This window comes from Terrapene carolina, unplaced genomic scaffold (genome assembly GCF_002925995.2).
Source record: "Terrapene carolina triunguis isolate 2854851 unplaced genomic scaffold, T_m_triunguis-2.0 Scaffold84, whole genome shotgun sequence".
NCBI lineage: Eukaryota > Metazoa > Chordata > Testudines > Emydidae > Terrapene > Terrapene triunguis.
Genome location: NW_020664435.1, coordinates 1,934,217 through 1,955,136, shown reverse-complemented (window position 1 = coordinate 1,955,136; position 20,920 = coordinate 1,934,217). Strand labels below are relative to the sequence as shown.

Here is a 20,920-nt window from a genome sequence, read left to right as displayed (position 1 = left end):
GACTTATCGCGTCCAGACAAGACGCGATAAGTCGAACCCAGAACTTCGATTCCCAGCCGCCGAACTAGCGGCTGGGTGTAGACATACCCTTAGAGTGTCTGCAGTGCAGATGCAATGCTGTAAACTCTGTGTAGCTATAGCCTGTCTCTCTCTCTTTCCCACTTTCCAGAGCCTCCTGGTTGCTGAGTGAGTGACTAAAACTTCAGTTACCCTACCTTTCCTCCAGTTTCCTGGATGCTGCACTGGATACATGTGTTTCTCAAAAGATTTCCCCCACTCTCAGCTTTTGGGTCAATCCAAGTTCACAAAGCACACAAGCACATGCTTAAGTTCCAGTGATTTCAACTGGACATACTTGAATTTAAGTATGTGCTTAAGTGTCTTGCTATCTCAGGGACACAGTACATAGTTTCTGCAGCCTGACTCTGCTATAGATCAAAGAATTCCCATGCTAGAACGGACAGATATTGATCCAATTATTTGACTGCTGCACAGTTCTAAACAGCAGCAGTGAATATTTACACTCTTTATTTTCACTCTGTGACAGCTTAGAAAATCTTTGAGCAGCAACAGACACACTTGGGCTGACTAAGAACTGGCAGATATCACTTCATGGTTTAACCCTGGGTTCACATTTGCAAGATTACTTTTGCAATCTTAAACTTAATTAAAAAAATTAAAGCTTAGTTTCTGCAGAAGTTGATGACATTAACCTGGAAAAGTTTCCTATTGGTCAAATATAAGTGGATTTGGTAAGCATTGACAATAAATTTTGTCCCAGACTGGGGAATCGTTTTCAATGGAAATAAATATTTGTAGAGTGACAGGCATACAATTTATCTGAACACTAGGGTTAGGAAACAAAACTATTTCTATTGTTGAAAATATTGAGTGACACTAATAAGAATACCACCTCTGTCACTCCCAATATCTATATTGTAAATACTGGAGAGCCAATGTCCAGTACTGCTAGAACTGGTGACACTACAGAATGAAAGACTCGTACCTTTATTCTTGCAATGCTCACACTAGCCACATTTAGCAAATGACTATGATCTTTCATAGTTATGAGAATTACAGCAATCTAAGCATTTTGCGTGTTTTTGGAAGAACTAGGCTACAACTTGATTTGGGGAAAAAAAGTCTCCTCCTTCTTTAAATGGAAAAATTAAGAAATTTTCAAACTGGAGTTCCCCTCCATTTCCAATCTTTTATTATGAAGTGTCTAGACACAAAATGTCTTGCCGCTCCAAACAAGCTATTATTATATAAATCAACATAATATATGTAAAAATGTTTTCTATAGAGTTGCTAGAATTTTGCATTGCCATATTCTAGTAAAAAAGTAGCCAATATATGCACTTGAGCAGTTTTAGACAAAATCTTATCATAGCCAATTATTTCCTGGATTATTTTAATTTTGTCAAATTATTAGTTCTACAAGACAGCAAATCCAAATATAGTCAATATTACTACTTTATAGTTCACCACCTCAAGACTGATCATCCATACTGGAATACATTTTCAACTGCATTCATTCTGAGATGCTTGAATAGGTAAGACACTGAGATATATCAGACAAAATATATTAACTGCAGACAATCAAAATTCCGTCCACTATACCAGAATATAACTGTAACTACATTACACCTCTGATACTTCTGGCTCTGTAAACGTATTAAGTGATGTCAGTTTAATTTTCTACATAAATAGTGATGATATAAAGTGGGGAAAAAAAGAGTAAATAAAATCAGGCTGATGAGATTTGGTTAAAAAAAGTTGCTTTTCACTTTATCATTAGCATACATTACTCAAGAAGAAATAGCATACATTACTCAAAGGTATGGCACCACACATACCTTTTTTCAGCTTCATGAATATTTACTTTTTCTTCTTTTATAGCATCCGACTTGCCTGAAAAACTGTACTGTGAAATGATTATAGTTTAAATAAATGTAAATTCAGATAACTATCCTGTATATCAAACAATCTTTCATAATCGTGCCCAGTGTAAGAACATAAGAAGGGCCATACTGGGTCAGACCAAAGGTCCATCTAGCCCAGTATTCTGTCTTCCGACAGTGGCCAATGCCAAGTGCCCCAGAGGGAATAAACAAAACAGGTAATCATCAAGTGATCCATTCTGTAGCCCATTCCCAGCTTCTGGCAAACAGAGGCTAGGGAAACCATCCCTGCCCATCCTGCCTAATAGCTATTGATGGCCCCATCCTCCATGAACTCATAGGCGCCAACTCCGTGGGTGCTCCAGCCCCGGAGCACCCACAAGGAAAAATTAATGGGTGCTCTGCACCTACCGGCAGCCAAGCTTCCCTCACCCCCACCCCACCTCCTCCTCTTGCCCTGAGCGTGCCGCGTCCCCGCTCCTCTGCCTACCTCCCAGCGCTTCCCGCCCAGCCACCGCCAAACAGCTGTTTGGCAGCGTTAGCACGCTCGGGGGGCGGGGGGAGAGGAGGAGCAGGGACGCAGCGTGCTCAGGGGAGGAGGCGGGGCCGGGGATTTGGGAAAGGAGTTGGAATGGGGGTGGGAAGAGGCGGGGCCTCATGGAAGGGGTGGAGTGGGGGTGGGGCTGGGGGCAGAGGGAGGGGTTGAGCACCCACGGGAAAGAGGGAAAGTCGGCACCTATGCATGAACTTATCTAGTTCTTTTTTGTACATATAATATTTTACACACACAAAGTTTCTGCATATCATCTCCACTTTAATGGGGGCTCAAACGTGAGCAGTTATCTTTTACTATACAAAATCTAATGTAGATAATAGCAACTACTGTTATCTAAAAGGGAAACAAATTTACATTCATTTGACTTTTTCTTAAGCTAATACTGCTACACGTAAGATTATTATAAATGAAAGATCAGAGGAAAAACATCCTTTTCAGATTGTCCATAGTCTGTTTCATGTTTTTTCCATATAGTTAGTTTCACCTGAGGTTTGTTGGATTTTTCACACAACCTCAGGAAAGAGAAGAAACAGGAAAATGTTGCTGAAAACACAAAAATTGGCAAGGGGACTCAAAACAAATATTCTTCATTCAACCCTCTCCTTCTCCAAATATGAATGACTAATTTTCCATCCCTACTGAGGAAGAGTTGAGGTTATGATGTGTTATATGTGGTATATGATGGTTGTTCAAGTGGCAAAGTTTATACCTTGGGGAGAGGAGAAGAGAGTATGTACCAGGGGTTGCCGAACTTACTGAGTCTCTGAGCCGCGTACGACAATCTTCATTAGTTCGAGAGACGGGGTGCACCTGCTGGGACTCGGGGCTTCAACCCTGTTCCTGCTGAAGACCTGAGCCCCAGCAGGCATGCCCCGTGGGGCTGTAGCCCTGACACTCCTCTCCCCACTAGGCAGAAGCCCCTACCCCATCACCCTGCTGCAAGGCAGAGGTCCCATGCTCCCAAGTCTGGTAGGTGGAGAATGGTGAAGACGTAGGGGGTTCTGTGACCTGCACTGTAACTGTAAAAGAGCCGCATGCTGCTCATGAGCCAGAGTTTGGCCACCCCTGGTATATATTGCTGTCTTGGACACTACAGGAAGACAAGACAAGACACCAGGAATGTGGCTTAACTAGGCTGCAACTTTATTAAGTAACACATATAGGAGCTATCTTGGAATTACTCCTATAGTACAGGTCATCCTTCCTTCTTCTGTAATCCATACCTTGCAGCGGAGTACTATTATCACTCCTCTCACCCTGTTAACCTGGTCCCAGCCCGCTGCAGGGGCTCCGTCGTCCTCCCTCATATGAGGGTTAAATGTGTGGTGAAGAGAGAGTTTGTCTATCCACTGCCTCTGACATTAGGGAGCCCTGACCCCATTCCCCATTTTCTTTAGGAGATGGAGTCACAGTTTAAGGCCAAAAGGGACCAACAGATCATCTAGTCTGACCTCCTCTGTATCATAGGCCATCAGTACCCAACAGCACCCACCCACTAAAGCGAATTTGCTTCCAATTCCAGTTTATCAGGGAACCAGATCCCCTGTTGATCACTACCTGAGCTGAGCACCTGCCAAGATACAACAGAATTAATTTTACAACTTAACCTACCCTGGGCTGCTTAGAGGAAGGTGAAAAAATCCACAGCACCCTGGCCAATCTGGCAGTAAGGAGAAATTCCTTCCCAATCTCAAAAAGGTAATTAGCATGAGGCCACAGGATCCAAAAAACAGAGTCCTACTCTAATTTCAAGGGGTGGAGGGAAGAATTTTTCTTCCTTGTGTAGAATGGTCTCCTTGGGCAGGGGTTAGGGCTTATAAACTCTCCTCTTAAATTCTAGGGAGCCAATCAGCTTATATAGCATCCCTTCTGTCACAACCAATCAGCCACAGAGCCTCTCTCTTCCCCTTCTTAAGTCCAGCAGAAGAGGGGTGTGGGACAATTCTTAAAAGGGCCAATGCTTTTTCTTTCCCCTGCAGGCCCAAAGCAGGCTGCAAAGTGGAGAACAACTGATACCATAACTTCATTTCCTTGCTTTTCTTGCTTTTTGTTAGGTATGTTATATACAGACCAGTCTTAATGGACATATAATGCAGTGTTTGTGCATATTTTTATTAGAATAACCTGATTTATATTATTGGTAAGACATGAGTAATGTTACCGTAATTAATATGGTAATATCTCATTCAAGTTAAAATTTTAAATTGAATTGTCAGTAACAAAACGGAAAAATAGTTTGTCAAAGACGACTCTGACCTGGTCTACAGCACATATTAAAGTAATCAATAAAACCCTCTTTAGAAAAGCAGCTGTACCCTTCACTACATAAAATTAAAGTGTAACATGAGTATGAAATACCATTAGTAATTAGGATATTCTATGTGAACTATTTTCATTCCTGCCTAGATTAGTTTGTGACATAATGCAATGTACTTTCTTTAGTACCTTCTCATCCATATGAAAATCCTTTAAGAGTTCATCTGATTCAATCAGCTGCCCATCCTCAAAAGACTCCTCAATTACGCCTCCCAAAGGACAGCTTCCACTTGAGGAATCATGTTTTTGAATCTTATTAGCTGAAAAGGTGGAACATATTACTGCGAAGTCTTCTATATTAAGCTGTTATAGCAATGAAATTTAAGAACTCATATTGCTTCCTAAATGTGAAATTTGTATAAAATTATTTCAATATGAAAGCTTAAAGAGTTTCTTCAAAGTAAATATTACAGTAATAGAGAAGCAAGAAGGGATATACTATTGATCTGACAAATTTTCTAATTTGTTTTAGAAAATAATTAAGGTATGGGTTTTGCTACTGAATACCTACATATCTGTTCTCCCTAACTACGCATTTTAAAAATTTCCATTCTTACCCATCAGCAGTGCATCATATGAATCTGTGCCAGATTTCAATGTTCCAGATTCTTGAATGGGACTCTCTCTGTTTTAAACAAAAAGTACATTTCAAATCTCTAGTAAAGAGGCAGACTAACCTAACCTAACTACACAAAATCAAAGCTTTCCAGTCCAACAATGAATGCTTTCAGCTATGGACAGAACATGTTTACAGCATAACAGTCCCACTATGAGTTAGTTTTTCTACACTCACATATTGCTTTCCTTGAAAATCCCCCCTTCTAAACACATTCACAATTGTTTTAGTATTATCGTAAGTATAGTAGTAATATTTACATTATTAAAGTTCTTCAATTTTGGCTTTTCTCCTCAACACACCTTTGCCTAAAATAATGTTGGGGGAATCTTTCACATCAAAGGTCAGACAAATCCAGCAGTTACAGAAAATAAGGAAGATTTGTAAATACTGTGTTAGTTAACCAGTTCACCAATTTCAAAATATTTATAACACCTTTCCTGCAAGATGAATCCCAAAAGGTATTTATTGAAAATGTTACTAATTTACGTAGACTTCACCCACTTCTGGAGTGAAACACAGTACGGCAATATTACACAATTTAAGCTAGGAAAAGAAGAATACTGCATTCAACAAACATTGTGGCTTAAAAATTGGTACAGTCTGAAAAATTCCTATTTCCCAGAAACCAGGAACAAGTAAAAGTGTTATCTGAAAAGTGCAACCAGAATTACTCAGCAGGCAAGAAACTGCACAAGGCAACTGAGGAGACCTGGGGGCATACTGAGCAACATCATGGCATAGCAGTAATGAGCTGCCAGTCTTCAGAGGTGATCAGAGAGGGCAGGTAGGAATGGAAACATTCTACCTTGGGGAAATTTAGCAAACAGAGTACAAGGTTTTGCATTATGCACAAGTCAATGTATATAGACACTTGGCTTAAATACAAATATCTCAGTGGACTGACAAAAATTCATAGAAAGTTAATTATCCATGAGTTTCACGTCAAACAAAATGTTTACTTTGCAGAAACTATACGGAGCTTTCTGATTAAAGGCAGTCTTTTTATAAGTGTTTCTCCCCACAACATGTGACATCTTTGTTAGTCATATGAAATGCAAAGGATCAGACAATGTGTTATTTTGTTCACAATTATTAACTGCTCTGTAAAATGAATGTCAGAAGATCTGCTTACCTGCCAAACATTATTTTATTTTTAGAGATTTGAAATTGCCCTAAATCTTGGCTCAAAGTATCTTAAAATAAGTATGAAAGACTTTATATATAGAAACAACTGAGGTTGTCTCAGAAATTTAGATTTATTACTGTACTTGCTGATGATCCATTCACAGGCCTACATCTGAGTAACGAGCCTATGTACGTCACATTCATGCAGGACTGGAAAATATACCGTCTTTGCTGATGTAGCACATTTGAAATATAGAACAGCTGATGGTATCCCATAGAAATAGTATTAGAAGGTCTAGGAATTAGAATAGCTCCAGTTAAACATGCTTGGCTTGAATTTAGATGGTATAGTGAACGTGGGCTTTTCAAATGGCATGCTGCAGGCCAAGTTTAGACAAGAAACTCTTCACATTATTGTGTACTGAATCAACCACAACTGTGAGCTTTCTATTCTAGATAGCAAAAACGAGATTTCCCTATCATAAAGACTGAATTTAGAAAGATTTTCACACTTTACTGTTTAAGTACAGGAGCTCTTGTTGATGCCTTAGAGGCAAATGAGCTATTTTTGGTTGATCTTCACCATGTAGACTGCTTTGCTAGTCAGGTCTGAACACTAGAGACAATGATCAAAAAGAGACTGTTTTGCTTGTCATCCACACACAAGAAGCAGACTCGGGGTCATTCTTAAAGAGACCAAAACAGGCAAGACACAGGGCATATTGTATTGTATCAACTTAAGTAATCACTGTGACTGAAGCTAGAAAATGCTATGCTAGAACTCATAGCAGTGAAAACAATTCTGCTTTATGTCCAAAAACTTATCAGAGATGAAAAATGTGAAAGAGTAAACCCTTAAAGTTGCCATTGCACATAGAGAACATATTCATCAGGATACAGCAACTACCATTCACATGGTTTCAATGCTTTGACTCCTAAGAGAAGCCTAGAGACAAGAGAGAACTGGCCCATTATAGCAACTAACAGTCTATTAGCTCCTCGATTTTGAGTTAGGAGGAAAAAGCTAGTTATAGAGCACAAATTATAGAATGTATGATGCAAGAATCTGGGCAAGGCGATATAACTAACTTTCCATGGCAAATCAAGGGAAGGTTCTGACAAGCTACAGACTCCTACATTTTCATTTTTAGAGACAAGCTGGGTGAAGTATCATCTTTTACTGGACCAACCAGACTGCCAACCCCAGCCATCAATTGAGCAGGCCTGAATTAGAGTGTGTGCACACATCTAATCCTTGGATAATCTTCTTAACTTATGAGCCTCAATTTCAGCATTTATACAATGGGAGTTATATTTACCTACTGTATAGAGATGCTGTGAAACCTAAGAAAATTTTACTGAAGTATTATATAAGAGCAAATATTACACAGCAACTAACAGGGAAAAGAGCTCAGAAGTTTTAGGCTCCCAGCCCTGAGTATTTTACTTTAGGCCGCATGGCCTGAGAGGCGGAACAACCTTCTCTAGCTTTTAAGCACTTGTATTCATGCTTTGTAAATCACTATACAATTAGCTAGCTTTGTATCATATCAACATTTAAGGCCACCTTTTAAAAAGTATTTTCAGCTATATATGCACCATGATATGGTGTATTTCAGATCGTTTTAAAACTAAACGGCTCTCAAATGTTCTTTCAAGCTTTCCCTGAAGAATGTTTAGGGTGGGGTTTTTTTGGTTTGGTTTTTGTTGTTTAACAATGGGAAAAAAATATTTAACTGACTTTTTTCTCCTTCAAACACCAAAAAGTCATATTCAGGTAGAGACCAAGAATAGAAAGTTTCAGCCCAAAGGTGGGTATTTTGGAATGAGCCAGGGCTCAGAAACAGGTGGGGGGGAGGGATACCAATTAACTGTACCAGCACTTCTCTGAAGCTAGTACTTTGTTCTTCAGAATCACAGCTTCTTTTTAAAAACAAATTTTCTAAGTTGTTATAGTTGTGAAGAAAACTTCAAAAACGTGAACCAAACGTAACCAAGGCAGAAAAATCCGGTCTCTAGAGACTGGGAACAATAGGTCTGATATTTGTTCTTCCATTAAGGTGTTAACTCATATCCCAGTGATAGTTGTTAATGTTGACATTTAAATTATTTCATTCCTCATGTATGTAAGGAGAGGGAGAATGACAGATCTATACAATATACTGTGAGTCAAGTCTCATCTTGATGCCAAAAGGTGGCGGCACTTGGGAGATACCACCAATTATTTTTTTCTCAAATCAAGGAGCCAGCAAAGCCCATGGCATACTGAAACCCCACCAAGGCAGAGCCAAGTTCAAAGAGCTCAATGGAGCTTAGAGAGCATGCAAAAACATATTTTGAACATCTGCAAAATGCATGGTGGGCAGGGTCTCATTTTGGTGCCTTCTCGGGGAAGATCTTGGAAGAGCACCTCCCACCTTTTCCCTCCTCAAGCTGACCCCTGGTTATGAGCATGTGATAACTGGGATCTCAAACTACAGCAGTCACCACAAACTTTCACCCTTGGTTATGAGCACATGAAAAACCATGTGGACCGGATGTCTCAAGAGTTTGGTAATGGACGTACAAAGCTTTCCACAGGATTTCAATCTGACATCCCGATTAGCTCTTAGCAACATATGTTCGTATCATAAAACACATCATTAATTGGTACCCTTGATGGCCCTTAGTAAAAAGGACAAGGAATAAATGGGTATGGGAACTGATCCTTAGACATATTTCCCCTAGCTCATGCTTAAGGATCAGCGGTAAGGCAACATGTGAGAAATACTGTTGCAACCCCGATAATATGATCTATCACTTCTTCTGGGAACAGAAAACTTAATTTTCTATTAATAATAATGTCACCTTCTTGGAGCACTAAACTGTCAAACCCTGAGACCAACATTTATCTGCATGAGTTAAGAAACTGTCCTAAAGGTCTTTGGATTTGTTTTTGTTGGTTTTTTTTGTTTGGTTTTTTTGTTTGTTTTTTGCTGTTGCTCCTTTACTTTCTCAAAAGTGAGATTCTAAGATACACAGTTAAAATTAAACTTTAAAATGGATATTTAAATCACACACTTCAGCACTACCCTAAGCAAACTTCCTACTTTCCTCCTTTGTACACCATAGTTTCAGGAAAGGGAGAGGGAGATAACTGTCAAGGAGGATTTCAAGGTAAGAAATTGGCAATATTTAAAAAAACAGTTTAAAATGTTAGTTGTAGTATTAACCTAAAAAAATGTAAAGATGACAGGGAGCAAAGAGCATGAACAGAGGAAGCAAATAAAAATTGAACGGGAAGGCACTTGTCTTCAGGTCTTTGGAGAAAATCCTGTACTATAAACCTCTATGCAACTTTTATACTTTTCTCATAAGATTACCAATTTTGTACAACAGCTAATATATCAAGCAGCTATAAAAAGATTTTGAGTCTCTCTAAACACACATGGTGAGCTGCCATTTATAGAAGGTTGCTAATACATTTAATTCTGCTCTCCCTCCTTTACTGTACCTTACTCTGATCTCAATACATAGATCAAACACCACAATGCAAGACTGGTAAAAATATTGACTAGAACCTAGTAGACAAATTATAGTTTTAAAAACTATTCAGCATGTGAGAAAAACGTATTGTTACTATTTGGATAACCAAAAATCACTTACTCATGGGAATGCAGAAACAGCAGAAGTTATAGCAATAGAAAAAGTTATAAATATTTTAAAATGCCATACTACAATATAAAGCTATCATTAAGGGGACACTAATGAGATAATTCATATATACATCGTTACAGCATTACCAGTATTACTCCCACATCTTACTTTAAAAGAATTTAAAATAATTAATTTCCTTTTCAGCATTTTTTTTTTCCATTTCACTCAGCCTGACCAATTCAGTTACTTTGGTTTATAATCAGCTTTACTTTCTGGTTCTCATGCAGTAACCATACGCTGTGTTTGGATTCAGAACTTTGCCAAAAAATGTTTAAATTCCCAAAGTCCATTTTTGCTGATTTTTTTTCCAATTTCATGAAACTGTTTCTGTTCACATTGAATGCATAACTGTGCTGCCCACTCTACTAAACGTACACATATACAGCGTTTTGGGGGAAACCTGAATACTTGGACTAAACTAAGTTGATGTCTCAATGTACTCAGTATTACACAAATATTTTTTATGAAGGTAAAGCAATGATATGCATACCTAAAGTAATCCCTTGAATCCTTAGTTTCTGGAAGGATAAGGCATTTTGGCTTGACATCCTGTTTTTCCTCCGAGGTAGTACTGATATTACAGTGCTTTTCAGTCACATGGTTCATTGTGAATGCAAGCTCCCCTTCATCAGTGGTTCCAAAAAGGTCAGGGTCATCCTGAATTACATCAATCACAAGAATATCATCTTCATAAGCCTTAAGAACATCTGGAAAGTTTTTAATCTTACTCTGTGCAAGATCCATTCTTGACTTCTTTTTATCATCATCATGCATTTCTAATGAAACAGAATGGTCAACTGTTTTACTGGAATAATCTAGTGTGCGACTTTGCTCTATAGGTGCAGTAGCAGAAGAGTCAGTAACATCCTCAAGAGCAGATGACTCCAATTCTCCCTCAAGAAAAGCACACTGATATGTAGAAACATGTTCAGAAAGTATATTTATTTCATTTGAAAGACTTTCAGAACCACCACTGCCAAAGTCCTTACTGCTCATTTGGTCAGCATTTTCCTTTGAGGGGATTACAGAGATATCTGCCTCTTCAGAGATAGGCTGCTGCTCAGAGACTACCATAGAGGAATTCTCCTCGGCTCTGTTCTGCCTTGCTGAAGCAGCAGCAGATTTGTGAAGGCGTTCCAGTGGACTGTATGTTTTTTTATCTAATGATCTAATACAGTCCACTTTCCTGGATTCAGTTTTATTTTTGCGTAAAGGAATTTTGAAATTTGATAGATTTCCCGGGTATAACATTTTCATTAAGTTTGGAATTGTAACTGTTTTTTTCATCATTGATGTCTTATGATTAACAATCATTTTACTTGTATTGTCATCTTCAGATATACCATCATGGAGCGCCATCATCAGATTTTTCTTTGTTAAAGCGCCTTTGTTTTTATCATCTTGTTTTTGTTTTACTGCCAAATTTAAGATCACCTGAGCTTCATGGACAGCTTCAGACTTAGAAGCTATGGGACTACTATCCACTGATGACTCTAGATTTTCATTACAGGTGACTCTCAAAGTCCCACAAATATCCAATAATGATGACTCTGGTGTTCTAACAGAAGTCAGACATTCAATGTTAGACTCCATTGTTATTTTACATGCAGATTCTTTGACACTTTCTGCCTCTAACATACTTAGCTCTAATTGCCTGGAGTTATCAGTTAAAACCATATCTCTTACAGCTTCGGTATTGTTTTCACATGAGCATTCCTGAGAACCAGAAGTTGAAGTTTTTCCTTCCAGGACAGACACGTGATTTTTATGAAACCATTCAGAAGTCCTAGCACATGATTCACGAGGCCAAACATTTTTACCAGACATTGGTACTATTCTTTGACAGCTATATAGCTGTAATTTCTCAACATTACTTATCAGTTTTTCATTTGACACTATCCTCTCTCTCTTTTGGCAACTGGCATCATTGTAGTAATCAGAAATATTGTCACTGACCAAAGTAACCACTTCTGGACTATTTGAGGTATTCAAGCGGTCTTGTTGTTCTATACTTTCTGAATCAAAACCACCCTTTTCTCCTTTTGCAATTTCAGATAGCTGAAGTCTGTTCTCAAAACTACCTTCTGTTGCACAGGGTTTCAAGTGCATTTTTCTATTAACCGAGGCAGTACAACCATTTTGTGCTTCTTGAGTATTTGGTTCTAGATGGGGATTTGATTTTTGATCAAATGAAGATGAGGAAGTAGTTTCATTGCTATTTAACTCTAAAACTGCTAAAGAGTCTGTTGTGGCAGTTTTATCTTCCATATGTAACTCATATTCACAGTATTTGTTGTCTATAACTGGGAGAACATTCTGGACTGATGATTTTTCAAAAAGTTTCATCCTTTTCCTGGGCTTTCTATCAATACTCCACTTTCTTTCCCTCAAGCACTTACTGTTTTCATTTTGACAATTTTTTCTATTTTGGCATATTCCTTCTTTGTCAAATGATATACTTTTCTGTGTGGACATCTGCATTACATTAAGCTTGCTATTCATATCACTCTGTCCCATAACACTGTCAGGACAAAAAGTCTCTCTCTTACCCTGTGCTACATGCAAGAATCCACCACCAATTTTGTAACTGCAGTTGGTTGCATCAACTGAAGACTTTACAAATGTATTAAGGTAACGACAGTCATATAATTTTACAACTGGATTCTTTTCTACTGTGGATGGAAAGCTATTATGATAATTTGGGGTTTCTCTGCACTTTTCATCCTTAGACTTTACCAGTTTGCTCTTTGTCGCTTTATTTTCAGTTACTTTTACATCCAAATTCTGTAAACATCTGGTCTTGGTGAGTCTATTTCTTCTCCTGTTACACTGTTCTGTAGATCCCGTTTTTAAACCCGGGCATACTGGTATCTTGCTCTGAGTTCCATCTGACTTAGCTACCTGGAGAGATTCAGAGTAAGCTACTAGTGGTTTCTTTATGTTATAATCTTTTGATATATTTAGATCAGTCTCTAGCTGCTTTCCATCCTGTGCATCTGAGTCTTCCTTAACTTCTATTATTTTTTTCTTTGCTGATTTAAAAAAAACGAATCACAGTCAGTCTTACACACGAATACAAGTGCTTTAAGAAAAAACTGAACTATTGCCTTTTTAGAAAAAATACTACAAACATGGTTCAAGACTATTATCTACCAAATAAAAACTATAGAGGTGAAATGTAGTTGTGTTACATTCTGACTAACATTTTTACATACAGAAAATAACTAGCATATTAACTGGCTTAAAATAGCTGTTATATAAAGTCTTTACAGAATGCTAGGCTGTTATAAGAAAAAAATTTGAATGAACTGATAGTAACTTCAAACATATCCCAACTGGCAAATCAAACTAAAGTATTTTTGCAAGAAAATGCTAGATACTATTTCCACTTTTAAATTTTAGGCAAAGCCTTTTGTTCACATATTATGTGTTGAAATAAATATATTCATAAATTACGTGTTCAAGATCACCCGAGCCAAAAAAAAAGCGCCCATTTAAAAATTTAATTCAAGAAAAACCAGAAAGACAAATTCTTTATTATACTAAGCAAATTACTGTTCTTTTAACAGGAAATATTCATTATATCTAAAAATTGTATTTGTGAACATTTCATTGCAAATCTGAAAAAAAATATTGGTAAAACTCTGTGAGAAAGTTAATAATACTTCACATAATAATTAAACTAAGGCAATGGTTTTCAATCTGTGGTCCCGGGGGGGGAGGGGGGAGGGGAGAGAGGGGGACACATACTACACCTCTACCCCAATATAACGCGAACCAATATAACATGAATTCAGATATAACGCAGTAAAGCAGCGCTCCGGGGGGCAGGACTGCGTGCTCCGGCGGATCAAAGCAAGTTCGATATAACGCGGTTTCACCTATAACGCGGTAAGATTTTTTGGCTCCTGAGGACAGCGTTATATCGGGGTAGAGGTGTATGTCTAAGATTTCCGAAGCGGTTCGCACCTCCATTCTAAATTTTTTAAGGGTCCGCAAATGAAAAAAGGTTGAAAACCACTAAACTAAGGTGCTTGTTTAATAAGATCTCAAATTTTCAAAATAGATTATAATTTCAGTATTTAAGTTTTTCCTATTGCAATAAATCATGCCTATCTGAAAAAGGGCTCAAATACATAATACTATTTTCAACAATACAGAAAAAAGTTCGTATTTCCATCAAGAAATTAGAGGCAACAACAATGCTCCTAGTTCCCAACCCGCATATTTATGGGCATAGACCTGACCCAAGTTTACAATTCACTGGAAAGAAATTCCTTCACAAATCGATTAATTTTACAGGTATATTTACAATCTCTCTCTCTTATGAGGATTTTACTTTGTATCTTTCAGCAAAATTTACAACTTTGTTTATTTTTAAATATCTCCCTAGTTCAAGTTGTCCCACTTTGAGAAAATCACAATTAACATGCAAAAAAACGACCCCCAAGTGCACTTTTTGTTTCTGTTGCTAGTGGGATATTACTTTCAATGGTATTTAAAAAGAGGCAATAAGGTTGAGAATTTGAAGCAATTGGGACAGCATCCTACAAACTAGAAGAGCAAAAAGACAGACCGCAAATGTACAAGCAGGGGAAGTAGAGGGGTATAGATATAAGACAGCAACATACAAATATATAGGCGGATACAGAATAAGATCTTACTAGGCTTTCTGATCTTTAATTTTAGTTCAGCTGAAACCACAGCCTCTTCCTTTCCATCTTTCTGTCTCTCACCATTGTCCTCTATTCTACTAATGAACAGATCATCAGTGGTTGTAGAACCCACTTCTTGCCCTACAACCTGTTGCTGCTCCATCTTCCCTCGTCTGCTCCCTCGAGTATTTCCAGCAGCAGAACCCCTGCCTGGCCTCCAGCACTGGGCTTCATAATCCTTCCCACATATCAGCCTTGACTGAGAAGCAGCCCAGGTCACCATCTTCACCCTTTCATCTGCTGAGGAGCCCCTGCTCCTCTTCCTGTGTTCTGAGGTTCCTGCTCCCTCCAAGTAAGTCCTACCCTTTTCCCCACAGGTCCCTGCTTCCTTCTGGGGCCCTGGTAGCCATAGTTCCACAGAAGAGCTCCTGCCTCTCCTTCCTGGGCTACATGCTCCCTCATGGAGGCCTAGACTGTGTGGCTGTAGTACCACCATGAAATGCCTGCCCCTTATCCTTGGGCTACCTGTACTCTCCTGGGGACCTGAGCTCTGGAGATATGATTCCTCAGTGGTGCATGAGTGCTTACCCCTCTTCCCCAGGCTTCCTACTTCCTCCTGGGTGCCTGAGTTTTGTAGTTGCAAGGAACGCCTGAACCTCTTTCCTGGGCTTACTGGTTCTTCTTGGAGGCTTAGTCTCTGTGGCTGCAGCACTGCCAATGAGTGTCTGCCCCTCTTCCCTGGGCTCTTTAGTTTCACTTCCACCAAAGACTGCCTACCCTTTTCCCCCAGACTCCTTTTTTCATCTAGAGGCCCTGACAGCCTCACCTCTGTTAAAAAACATCTGTCCCTCTTCCCCGGGCTCCCTACTTTCTCCTGGGGTCCCAGGACAGATAAGGAGCGCCTGCCCCTCTTCCCAAGGTTCCCTGCTTCTACCCAAGCCTCTGTCCCTGCCAACAAACATCTGCCCCTTTTCACTGGGCTCTCTTCTCCCTCCTTGGGCCTTAGCACTCTTGGTTCAGAAAATGAGCGCCGGCTCCTTTTTCCCTGCCTCCCCACTTCCTCCTGAAGCCCCAGTTCTACCATGGTGCATCGGCTCCTCTCACTCAGGCTCACTGTTTCCTTCTCAGAGTCTGGGATTTGCACGTCCAGTGCCATCAGGCTCCCTGCATCCTTCCCAGGCCCCAGCACTACTGGTTCTGACAAGGTGCATCTGTCACTCCTCTCTGGGCTCACCAGTTCTTCCTTGGGGCATGGAATTTGTAGCTTCAATTCCATTAAGGAATGTCTGCTCTTTTTCCCTGGGCTTCCTAATCCCTCTTGGGGCCCCAACAGCCCCAATTTTGCTGAGGAGCTACTTCTTAGTTTTCCCTCAATCCCTGTTGCCAATTTCTCTTCCAACCTAGTTCCAGAGGAAAACTGCTGCAATCCCTGTCCTCTTTTTCTACAGATAGCCTTTTCCCAACACCTCCCTACTGGCACCATCACCGTCTCCCAGACTTTAGTTGCAGCATGGTCTGAAACCTGTAAAGCTGCTTCTCTTCTGCCTCCAGCAGCAGCAATGCCTCTTCCTCTGCAGCCTCGTCTCCCTTCCTTTCTTTTACCTACAAGCCTCGTATTAGTCCCATGTTGCTCCTCCATAGATGCTACTGCTGGAAATGTGAGCTGCTCACATGGGACCCTGGAGAACAGGATAGGTGATGAAGAGCAGGATAAGGAATGCATTGCTTTTCTCTTTGCCTCCCGCTGAGGGTTCCCCTTGGCCGCAGAGAAGTCCCCAGAGTGGGCTCCCATCTCTGCATCCACAGGTTGTGGGCAGGGCCCCATCCTAGCAGTCACTGCCTCCCTGCTTAGCTGCACTTTCCGAGGTCTTAGCTGTGGCATCCTGCAGGCAGGGAAAGGGCCCCCAGGCTCTGCAGAAAAACTGCCTTTAGCAACAAGCGGCCACGGCAGAAACCACTCCCCCAGCTATTCCACAAACCAACCTGGCCAGCCTCAGTATTTGGGTAGAAAGCAGGACCGATGGTGAAGAAACTCGGGGACAACCTGAGTGGCCTCCTAAACACAGCTCCAGATGGGCCAGGAGGGCTCAGACTTTGAGCGGTGGTGCCCCTAGCAGAGCAGCAGGATTCGGACAGACAGCTACACCTGCCTGTAGAGGAGGTGCCCCCAGCCACCCTCCTGCTGCTCGTGGCCGGGGGTTGTTCTGAGTCTCTTGCCGACCCAGAGAAAAGATTTCACGGGCTCCACCCCGCCCCGAGGGCGCTGAATTCCGCGCCCTCCACAAACTAAAGATCTGTGAGCTCAAATACAGGTCCCCGGCCAGCGCCGCTGCCTGCAGCCCCTCACAGCCAGCACCTAAGCCGGGCGGCAGCCGCTCCAGCTGTCACACCCGCCTATCTGCTCACCCTACCCCGCTGCTTCCAGCCGTGTCCCCGCAGCGCCCCGCCACCCCATTCACTCAGTCGGCGCCTTTGCCAAGCATAGGCCCAGCCGCCGCCCGCCCCGCCTCGCCTCGCCTCGCCTCGCTCCGCTCTCCCGCTCACGCGCTCGCCCAGCACCAGTCAGGGCGCGGCGCAGCCCCCTGCGCAGGGTCACAGGGCAGGGGAGCTGCGCAGGCGCAGGGCGGAGGCCGAGCTGTGAAAAAGGCGCCTAACCACTCCCAGCCACAGCGTTTCTCGAGCTGCCCCAGCACCTTGCGAGGCTGCTGTTCCCCGTCTTGAAGAGAGCAGTTCAGCTGCTCCCGGCTCCGTATGCCCGGGGCACCTGCTCCCGACCGCTCCCACACTCGCTTGAGTGGGGTTGGTCCCTGCTTTGTCCAAGCCAGAGGGGGGTAAATCGAGTAAACGGGTGGCAAAAATGCAGCCACTACTCCCTTGTAGCGTGCACGGCATAGTCAGCATTAGGGAGCAAGAGCTCGCAGGAGAAAAAGAGGAATCTCTAGTCCCTTTGCAAGGAAGACGTGGAGGCTACAGACCTACTCAGACGCACGGAAAGAAGGCAGGGGCCTCCACTGTCTAAAATGAGAACTGACTAGTTAGGATCTCAACCTCTCCCCTTCCTCACCAGTAGCCTTTGGGTGTGTCAGGTCCTAAGTTAGTTACCCTTTGTGGAGGAGTCTTTCCCCTTCTTTTTGTTTCTTTAAAGCAAGACATTTGAATACAAAATCACCACAAATAGCACATTATCAGTACTAAATACGGTCTGAAAGTTTACTTTAAACCGAATATGCATTAGATTATAGGCTAGGAATGGAACCTGACAACCCATTAAGGGTAACTTAGTTTAACCTAACACTAGTTGAGGATTGATACTTGCTTAAGTTATCTTGCCGAGTTCACAAACCTGCAATAAACCCCGAATGCTTATTTTAAAAATCAAATCAGTTTGCAGTGTACTCAAATATGAATTTGAAGAACATTAGATATTCATCTCAAAATGAGTAAAAAAGCACTTTATCCAGTGAAAGAAATTAGTCTGCATTTCTCTTTTTGTCCACGATGAACCAGATTCAATGGGAGCGTCAACAGAGTTTGGCTTATTATCCATATCTACTTTTAATAAGGTTAGAATTCCAAAGGGATTATGTGTATTTATTAGTAAATACTGCAATGGTGGAAAGTTGTTAGCTTGCAAGAGAGATAGCCAAAGACACAGCTTCAGTTTCAAATTTAGTGATAGTTCATTTGTTAGACACAAAATTCACAAAGTAAGAGAAGAATATTCTTCTGTCTTAGAATTATGCAAACATTCTAAAAATTCATAAGTGTACAGAATAGTACACTGTATAAATGAATTGTTCTAAAGGAGTTTTACATTACCAACACATGCTATCAAAATTAAAATAATTAGTAATATTTAATAATTTTAAACTAAAAATAGTAGCAGTGGCACCATTGTACATACCTTAACAAATGTGTTTAACCCAATATTCCAACACTATTCTTGGATGTTCTTTGAAAGAGAAGACACCTGATTAAAATCCAGTGCACCTTGACTTGTTGCCTGATAGCATTCACATTTCAGGAACGCTAGACTGGGACCTGTGAATATTAAATAAACATTTTTGTTTTAATATAGTCTAAATAATAGGGCTAATGAGGTAAACTAGGAGTTAGAGTACAGCCTGGGAGTGAATAGATTTAGATTCTAGTCCAATGGACTGGCTCATTATGTGAACTTAGGCAAATCAATTTCACAAATGCCTTTATGTCTCCATCTGTAAAATGGAGATAATGTATCATTAATTCAAATGAGGCAGAGAAAATGTAATAAGATTTTTCAACATAAGCCATCTGTGAATGAAGAAGAAGCATGTAGGCTGGGAAGCAAACAGTATGCCATTTTCTATTGCTTATGATCTTTTTTTAGGCTGAGTGCCTGTGTGTGTTAAAGATACAAGCTGCAGAAAAGGACAGTGGGCAGATAATTAAAGCTAATCAAGGCAGGGAGTACAGATAACCAAGGTTTTATCTGAAGTTCTAGGTCCTCAGAACCAAAAAATATCCAATAAGGGAGTTTAGCTATACAGCATTCAGCAATAGCAGCATTCTTCAGACCCAGTATTTGTAAAAAAGTGTAATGTCTGACCTATTTGGGCAGGAAATTTCAACCTTCCCCAACTTAGATGTGTAACACAGGCTTTTAAGGTGCATAACAAAGCTCAAGAAAGGGAGAGATACAACAGAAAGGAATAGAGAAGGAACTATGAAATGATGTCATAGTAATTACTTTATTGATTTGTAGCTTCAGCGTCAGATTGGGTATTTATGATGACAATTATGAACAATAATGAAAAGTGGGATCAACCAGGTTTGTGTGAAATTGATCCACTTTAAAGGATTCTTTCAAAATGAGGAACAGTTAAGAAGTGTAAGCACTGACTTGAGTCACGCTACTTGAAAATCTCTTTTAGAAGGATCATAAGGGAAGGCAGACCTCCAGAAAGGACACTTGTCAGCAGCTGTGGATTGTGTTGCAAAACCAGGTGGTGCTCCATTCAAAGAATTTTCTGAAAAAAGTTGGCATGGAATGGGCCCATCCAAGTTCCTCAATTTGACTGTGCTTTAGAATTCTTGAAAGAGGAGTCAAGGCTTTAAAGAGACACTGTGAGGTTAAAATATTTTAATAAAATCTAATTTCTTTACTTCTATTATTAAAACCTTATGTTATTAAAATGGAAACAATTTTATAAACTAACTCAGTTTTCACAGTTAGCACTGTTCACTCTTTTCATGTCATTCAGCTCAGATAAAGACAATAAAATAAACTAGTTATTTTCACTTTCATGTATAGTCAATTTCACTTTTTGGTTCCCATGCATTAGCTAGCACACTTCAACAACATAGGGATTGCCAACACTACGGAGGAATGTGTCTACATTTTAACAAAAATGCTGTTTTAATTGGAATTTAAAAGAATATGTAAATATTTGATTTTGCTAGGTTTTGTGAAATCTCATTTCTCAAAGTACTTACATTTTAGGCTTAAATCAACTTTATAGGATCTCCTTAATTTCTTTATTGTACTTTAGAATATAAAAAGAAAGCAGGATCCAATCCTTCTACAATTAATGCAAAATAAAATATGAAAAATGTAGCACACAGTGGGACAGTGTAGTCCTTCCCCTCTAAAGGCTAAAGACTCAGTAAGTTAAGGTTATTTCCTGCCTTGATTATCCAGTACCCCTTTCTCCAGCCATCTTGCTCTTATTGGTATCTCGCTCTCCTTCGGGTAATCAAAATGCTGCCACTGAGATCATTTTCCTTTCCTGCCACTCTGACAGTGTTTCCTCAGATCTCTCTAATAGTGTGATTCCACTCTTCTGCAAAAATTTCAAGTTTCCATCCCACCTATAATGCATGCTATAAATCCACCCCACCATGATCTCTGCTCTCATTTACACCTCTTCCTCCTCTCTGCTTTGTCCATGCTTCTCTCCTGATGATTATTTTTGTCTCTCTTACCCACTCTCAACTTCATACCTCTTTTCATGTGGCATTGTATGCTTAACTCTTTCTCTTTCTCAGTATACCCCAATCTTTTCTCCTT

General features: G+C 40.3%; 1 protein-coding gene across 1 annotated transcript in view; it reads right to left on the bottom strand.

Moving 5' to 3' along the window:
- The window catches only part of TOPAZ1 (testis and ovary specific PAZ domain containing 1), a 97,767-nt gene extending 81,014 nt beyond the window's left edge, over positions 1-16,753 (bottom strand). The window contains 6 exon segments of the mRNA XM_026649401.1: positions 1,860-1,927; positions 4,906-5,036; positions 5,334-5,401; positions 10,707-13,248; positions 15,397-15,414; positions 16,033-16,753. Of these exon segments, the coding sequence (XP_026505186.1) occupies positions 1,860-1,927; positions 4,906-5,036; positions 5,334-5,401; positions 10,707-13,248; positions 15,397-15,414; positions 16,033-16,753 (3,548 nt within the window).
- Positions 16,754-20,920: the final 4,167 nt, after the last annotated feature.